At 36.0% G+C, this 8390-nt stretch overlaps 1 protein-coding gene across 1 annotated transcript; it reads left to right on the forward strand.

Moving 5' to 3' along the window:
* The first annotated feature begins 3448 nt into the window (after positions 1-3448).
* LOC131845736 (uncharacterized) lies at positions 3449-5862 on the forward strand. The gene is made up of 2 exons (XM_059194830.1): positions 3449-3814; positions 5104-5862. Exons 1-2 carry the CDS (start codon positions 3679-3681, stop codon positions 5679-5681), a joined length of 714 nt encoding a protein of 237 aa, XP_059050813.1. The 5' UTR covers positions 3449-3678; the 3' UTR covers positions 5682-5862.
* The last annotated feature ends 2528 nt before the right edge of the window (positions 5863-8390 follow it).

Here is an 8390-nt window from a genome sequence, read left to right on the forward strand (position 1 = left end):
ATTCCGTGACGTCACTATTAAATTCGGTGTACAAAAAGTTCTAATCATTGTTTATTTTATTATTATAAACATAGCACGATTTCTCCAGTAAACACTAGCTAATCAAAAATATCTTTACATAGTATAAAATAGAGTCGCCGCCGCTATCTGTTCGCTTATATATTTTAAATTATACAACGGATTTTAATGTAGTTTTCACCAATAAACAGAATTATTCAAGAGGAAAGTCTATATTTATAATATATGTGTGTTATAGTATAGAACAAGCCGAGACATTCAAAGATTTGTAATTTAAAATTACAACAATTAAAACATTTTGAGCTATTAATAATTAAATAATAACACAAGTGACAACCCTATCAGGAGTGTACACTGGCTGGCACACTGATTGCTAAACTTCACTGCGAATGTATCCGAGCTGTTTGCTTTCGGCCATTCGCTTTTGACATCTGCATTTACTGCTGCTTATTGACATTTGTCAAAATGCAGAATGAATTTTAAATTCCACTAATTGCCATGAGTTACCAATATTTCTGGCGTCAAACTAATTATATATGCTGTGTATAGGTAATATATAAATCTTATTAATATTATAAAGGCTAAAGTTTGTGAGTATGGATGGATGTTTGTTACTAAATAAACATTATAAATATCCAGAGTTATTAATAAAAAATAACAATATAAGTGTTCTGACATCCTTTTCCAATCCCCATAACATTGTATTAATCAACGATCACTAAGAAGATATTTCATTCGTTCAATTAATTCCAAATTCAAATATTCCCGCCAACCGGTGCTAACTGCGTGAGCGTGTGAACCCCGAAAAAAAAGAAAAATGTGCAATTAATTATGGCTGGCTTATTATTAATACCTGAGTTGACATTACTCATATTCTAATTGAGATTTAACAAGAAAATCTGTGTGAATTCACGTGTCCAGTGCATTATAAGTGTGAAATAAACTGCTGGTGGTGTGTGGAATCGGAGTCAAGGACGAAGGGTGCACCCAAGGTCTTCAATTTACAATCAAATTAGCCCGGTCGGTGAGTCCCGCTTTCTCCTTCCTATTTCTGTCATTACACAGTCTTCTGCTGGTTTCTGGGGATATTCAAACCTTTCTCAGGCAGGTGAATAAAATACCACAGATTTCTTCTTTAATTCAAAGTCATAATCTACCAATAAGTGACAACCCTATCAGGAGTGTACACTGGCTGGCACACTGATTGCTAAACTTCACTGCGAATGTATCCGAGCTGTTTGCTTTCGGCCATTCGCTTTTGACATCTGCATTTAGTGCTGCTTATTGACATTTGTCAAACTGCAGAATGAATTTTAAATCCCACTAATTGCCATGAGGTAGCAAATGACTTTCTGCCTTCAAATTATTTTCAAAAATTCAAAATTCAAAAATCATTTATTCATGACATTTTAGTCGCTTATGAACGTCAAGTTTTTACTTTAGAATTTTTTTCCCTACCGTCCAGTTCGGTATATAGATCCAATTGAGAAGAACTGGCAAGAAACTCAATTGAATTTTTTTTTTTTAAATCCAATTATTTACAATGCATAGGTATTTATATAGGTGTCTATGTCTAACATTAAATGAAAATCCCGAACATGAAAACTATTGCCATGCACGCTCGTCATTCAAGTAATCGTTTAGTGAGTAATAGGCCTTGCTCAGTAAATATGATTTAACAGATGTTTTGAATTTATTTAAGGGTAATTCCAATATATCCTTTGGTATCTTATTGTAAAATTTTATACCTATTCCCATAAAAGACCTATTAACTTTCTCTAAACGATACTTGGGGACAGCAAGTTTGTCTTTAAATCTAGTATTAATATTATGAACATTGCTGTTTTTTGGAAATAAGTCAAAATTTTTATGAACATATAGGATATTTGAATATATAAATTGAGAAGCAACGGTGAGAATATTTGCCTCTTTGATTTATGCTGTGTTTAGGTATTTAGAATAAGGATGATGATGATATCTAAGTTCAGGTTCATCTTAGAATTGTAGAGCTGTTCTGAAAGCATCACTTACTAATTCGAAAGCAGAATCCGCTGTGATGTTGTATATTGGTATTCTGTAAAACTCGATAGCGACTGCAGTACCACACGCTCGAGAGCGGGATGGAGGTGAAACAGACACTAGTGTTATTTTAGAAATATAGGCAATCTCGATAGCTCAGTAAGAACTTTATATATGCAAATAAATACGAGTGCCTTGAGTGAAGCGATGAACGAAATGAGGTGATAAACCGCTTCATCATCATCATCATCTCAGCTCGAAAGACGTCCACTGCTGGACAAAGGCCTCCCCCAAAGATCTACACGACGATCGGTTCTGCGCTGGTCGCATCCATCGCCTTCCAGCGATTATGACCAGATCTTCGGTCCATCTTGCTGGAGGCCTTCCCACGCTGCGTCTTCCGGTCCGTGGTCGTCACTCGAGAACTTTATTGACTCTGAGCTACGTGCCTGTCCATTGCCACTTCAGTTTCGCAATTCTTCGGGCTATATCAGTCACTTTGGTTCCTCTGCGGTAAAACGCTTACAGAATACCAATGCTGGTATCCCATATCGAGGTTTGCAATTGACCTGGTACTGCGGATGCTCATGGACGGCGGTAAATACTTACTATCAGGTGAGCCGCAAGCTCGTTTGTCCCCTATGCTATAAAAAAAACTAACATGTATTTGACCCACACACGTATATATCAAGTTGAGAATATATTAATATTTTATTTTATTTATTACTTTCATATTAATATTGTTTGTTTGGGGGAAAGGGGATTTTTAGTAATAGTAGTGATCTTATCGCTAGCAATGTACCATGTCAGGTTGATCTCCACGCGGTTCCCCCTGGAAACCATCGTGATAAATTCTTGGTGAATTTGTCACGATGTGCTAACTGACCTGACCTCATGCTCATCTTATCATCCTCCACTGGTGCCCCGCCAGCGTAAACCGTTAGCGCAGGCGGTGCGGTGCACCATTCCATTATCTATACATATAAATAAAATTGGACTGTCTGTTTGTAATTGAAATAACTGTTTTTACTACATGCATATTAATGTAAATACGGTACATACACCAAAATAATATTTTTTATAATTTTTGTCTGTCTGTCTGTCGATCTATTTGTTCCGGCTAATCTCTGAAATGGCTGGACCGATTTTGCGGGACCTTTTTTAGCAGGTAGCTGCTGTAATAAGGAGTAACTTAGGATACTACATTTTGGAAAAATAAAGTTAAATTCCACGCGGGCGAAGTCGCGGGAGCAGCTAGTCATACATAAAAAAAAACTATGCGACAATATGACCTTGAACGACACGAACGTGCGATGCGGCAACGTCGCGCGTTCTCGATCGATTACATCGTACAACGCGGCCGTCGCACTACATGCACTGCCGCAGCTCACTTCACTTTAGTAATATTTACATCGCGTCGCACGCACGACGCGCGTTCTATTTTTAAATTTCAAACAAATCAAAAATCGTTGTATCATTTTAGCCGGCCAGTATTTTGTATTAATATTTATTCATTATAGTGTTTCTACCGTGTTTGAATTAAGAACATAGTAGTTTTTTTTACACAATAGTAGTTTTTTGGAAAGCTACCTTGTATTTCCTTATGCGTACGTGTTTCGCGCCAATATCTCAATAGTGACAATGAGTTTGGTTGAAGACTTGATCGACGAGGTAGAAAAGAGACCAATGCTTTGGAATAAGTACCACGACGATCACCCAAATCGAACGGCAGTGGACAGGGAGTGGAGCCTTGTTGCGAAAGTTTTACACACCGAGAGTAAGTCATGTTTATGTTGTTGTCTCATTCTTTCATAAAGAGTTTTATTCAAGTATATAATTAGCGGGAAACTTGTTTGGTATGTGTTCAAATTTGAACCCTAAGTCGTTAGTTATAAGATTGATTTTTGTACGTGAATTAAAATTTATACAACAAAGAGCTACTGTAGATTAGAACGGACATGGCGACCTATTTGCCCACTTAGGTCAATAGGTATCACTTATTCTTTGATTAGGTGTTTTAGATATAGCTATGTATATGTTGTTTGTATATGTATTTATAGGTTTTTCTAATGGATATATAGTGCTCCCGTTTACGTTACCGATATGCGCTGGCGGCACAGAAGTGGAGAATAATACAAGGAGTGTGAATTCAAGTCAGTTAGTGTATTGTCGCAAATTTACTAAAAAATATAATAATAATATAATATTCTTAGGACAATTCACATAGCGCCATCTAGACTCAAGATAAGCTAGCTAAAGTTTGTGTTATGGGTACTAGATAACTGATACATACACATAGATGCATATTTTTTGTAAATACCTACATATTATATAGAAAACACCCAGATACAAACAATCATACTCATGAATACAAATGTTTGTGCCGTGCGAGAAATCGAACCCGCGACCATCGGTCGTAAAGCGGTGTGCTAGACCGCTAGATCACCGAGGTCGTCTAAATAACAACTATTGTTTTCAGGAGGACCGCATATTATACATAGAAAACATCCAGACCGATACAAACAATCATACTCATGAATACAAATGTTTGCGGTGCGAGAAATCGAACCCGCGACCATCGGTCGTAAAGCGGTGTGCTAGACCGCTAGATCACCGAGGTCGTCTAAATAACAACTATTGTTTTCAGGAGGACCGCATATTATACATAGAAAACATCCAGACCGATACAAACAATCATACTCATGAATACAAATGTTTGCGGTGCGAGAAATCGAACCCGCGACCATCGGTCGTAAAGCGGTGTGCTAGACCGCTAGACCACCGAGGTCGTCTAAATAACAACTATTGTTTTCAGGAGGATCGCGTGGAGGTAGACCTGAAATGGTACATTGGAAATGAGCAACTAGTTCCCATTCATTATTAACGGTCCCTTATCGCTTTATTTATAGATATTATATATGTATATTATGAATAATGCGGGGTATGTACCGCATTTATATTCATATGCATGTAGTAAGTAAAAAACGATTATTTCAATATTACAAACAGACACTCCAATTTTATTTATATGCATAGATGTATAGATAAACGTTTTTCCAATTGCAGAGTACAAAGTGAAGAGCAAATGGCGAAACCTCCGAGACCAGTTCTTGAGAGAGGCAAAGAAACTGGACATTCCATCGTCAGGCACCAATGGCAAACCTCTCATCTCATTCTACGGCGGCAAATGGATGTACTTCGAGAGGCTTCTATTCATGAAAGTGATAATAGATGACCACGTCAGAAAGAAGATTTATACAAACACAGAAGACACTACGCTGGACGGTCCAGAGCAGATAAAGTTAGAAGAAATCAGTGTGAGTGATAATTCTTTATCACCTGAATATTACAATGATTACATAGATACGTATCCACATATATACGGAACACAACGCGAAGAAGTTAAAATAGATCCTGCAAATCAAGCAGAATTAGCTGTAAGTTCGAGAGGGAAAATTGTCGCTAAAAAGAGAAGACTATCAAATGTAGAAGACGATAGAGAAGAAGTAAATCTTGATGATGATATGCACTTTGTTAAATCATTAGTGCCTTTTATGAAGAAGCTAAATCCAGTTAGGAAGTTAATAATAAGGAGTGAAATACAAAACTTGCTGTTGAGAGAATTGACACTTGAAAATAAGTAACAATGCCTTTGGACAATTTACACAGCGCCATCTGGGCCCAAGTTAAGCAAAGATTCTCATTACAATGATTATATAGATACGTATCCACATATATACGAAACAGAACGCGAAGATGTGAAAATAGAACCTGCTATCCAATCTGAATTAGCTATAAGTTCGAGACGGAAAATTATAGCTAAAAAGAGAACTTATAAATAATATCCTTGGACAATTTACCATCTAGGCCCAAGTTAAGCAAAACCTGTGCTATAGGTACCAAATAAGTGATAAATATATGTACATAGCACAGAAAACAACCAAACTCTTTAAAAAATCTACTATGAATAATGAATCTACTACAACTGTTAGTACCGTACGAGGAATCGAACCCGCGACCATTGGAAGTAAAGCGGTGCGCTATACCGCTAGACCATAAGTAGGCGAAATAGAAGTCCATAGAAGTGTTTGTACAAAGTTCTGTTAATAAATGTTCTCGTTTTATTATTTTATAAATGGAAATGTTAAAGTTAAATAATAATGTTATAGTTAGTTTTAATGAATTAATGTATAGTAAACATTATATTACAATAAAGATTTTTTTATCAATTATCCTATATTATTAGATATTTATCATCTTGCAACAATAGACAGATATTTAGCTATGTTTATGAATTACTAGCTGGCCCGCACAAATTCTTCTACACCACACATACTCGATATATATTATTATATTTCTCCCAATTTACATAATATCTCTTTAAATTATAACTTACATGTTATTCTGATGTATAAGCTATATTACTGTAAAGTTTCATCAAAAACCGTTTAGTAGTTTTTGCGTTTAAACCGATCGGGCTGAGACCCTGCATGCATAAAGCTACTATGACGTAGGCTCTAAGAAAGGATTTTGATAAATTCCATCCCTAAGGGTATAAATTAACGCGAGCGAAGCCGCGTGTAAAAGCTAGTATAATATAATCTCCTAACCTTCAGGGAAACAGACAAATAATATTAAAAACAAACAAAATATTAGTCTATTATCAATTTTACCACAGACTATGACAATAAACAAACGAGTATATATCTGTGTGTGTCTGAAATACATGGTAGAGTGTATAATCTTTTTTTTATTGATTTCATCTATTTTTTATGCAAAATTAAAAAAGATAGAATAGAATAGAAAATAATTTATTCAAATAAACTTAATTTAAGCACTTTTGAAAGGTCAACATTTTTTTTTAAATCTACCGCTCATTCAGAATGTTGTCTCATCACAAGAAGAATTAGCAAGAAACTTGTGTGTTGCTCTTTTAAACAATCCTTGTAAGTTCACTTATTACAAGTCGAAACGTGTGAATACAAACTACCAACCAGCACTAATTTATTTAGGCTCAAATATAAAAACACAATAAGATTAAATCAGTCGTAGTGATAAGAGCAGACCAGTCCCTACAAGCAGCACTCGTTCACGAGTATGACGGATATATTAGTATTCTACACTCTTTCTCTATATAAACAATAAGTGAGCAAAATTACATACTGCCCATCAGCGCAATTTTCGTAAAAAGAAATGCAGTTTTTTCTTCACGTATTAACATATAAATAAACAATTATAAAAAATAATCCTCATAATAATTATTTCAGTACTATTTATTTATGAAAATATATTAGCTATGGAATACAAACAGACGGCCGGACTGATTTACAATGGTATCGTAAATTATTTAGTAGATAAATTAGTACCGGCCCACAGACACGAACAAAATGTACCGATAAAAACTGTTGTGATAGAATTTATTGCCGTTTGTTTTATTCTAATGATTATTTTTCAAATAGAAAATCAATGGTAATTTGTTTCGTGTATTTGAATGATTTATTTCCTGGAAGCCGTGTTTTCAGCCGGGTTGAATATATATATATATATAATGTATATGGTAACAACAATGTAAGATAACCCCTCCGATCGATCCCCCGTCCAATTCAAACGGGGATCGATGTTACGACGGCCTGAGCCGAGGTTCGAACCCCTAGCGGTGCCCTCAGACTAAAGTCGTATCCGTCAGGTGGGAGTTGGCCTTTAGCTGCTCCATAAGTCCTTCCGCGGGTTTGGAGTGCTATCTGCACTCGCCCCCAATCGCCCAGTGAAGCTGTAAAGGCCAGCTGCGAACAACAGCATTTGAGTAGTCCGAAAAAAAAATGTAAGGTATACTAGGTAACACTGACAAGTATATTGATGGATGGATTGAAGTAAAACTGACGTAACGGAAGTTAAATATCGAATATTGATATAATACAATATGCATATAAAGCGACATTATGTTTGGACTACTCCAATGCTGTTGGCAGCAGGAAGATTCCTAAGGTTCCAAAAGGAAGGACTTATGCAACGCTGAAGGGCAACTCCTGTCTGACGGATACGACTTTAGTCTGAGGGCACCGTTAGGGGTTAAATTGGACAAGGGTGCCCCCTTGCGAGCGACCGTATACAGCTAATTTATATATATAAAGTTCAAACTTAGGTACTGTTGGAGACAGACCTCTTTGGACCTCTTTGGTTTCCTTAATAATAATAATCTCAGGACAATTCACAGCGCCATCTAGACCCAAGTTAAGCTAGCTAAAGCTTGTGTTATGGGTACTAGATAACTGATATATATATATACATAGATTTTTTTCATAAATAAATACGTATACATACATATTATACATAGAAAACACTCAGACCGATAC

The sequence above is a fragment of the Achroia grisella genome, unplaced genomic scaffold (assembly GCF_030625045.1).
Source record: "Achroia grisella isolate CSIRO2021 unplaced genomic scaffold, CSIRO_AGI_Agris_v1 utg483, whole genome shotgun sequence".
NCBI lineage: Eukaryota > Metazoa > Arthropoda > Insecta > Lepidoptera > Pyralidae > Achroia > Achroia grisella.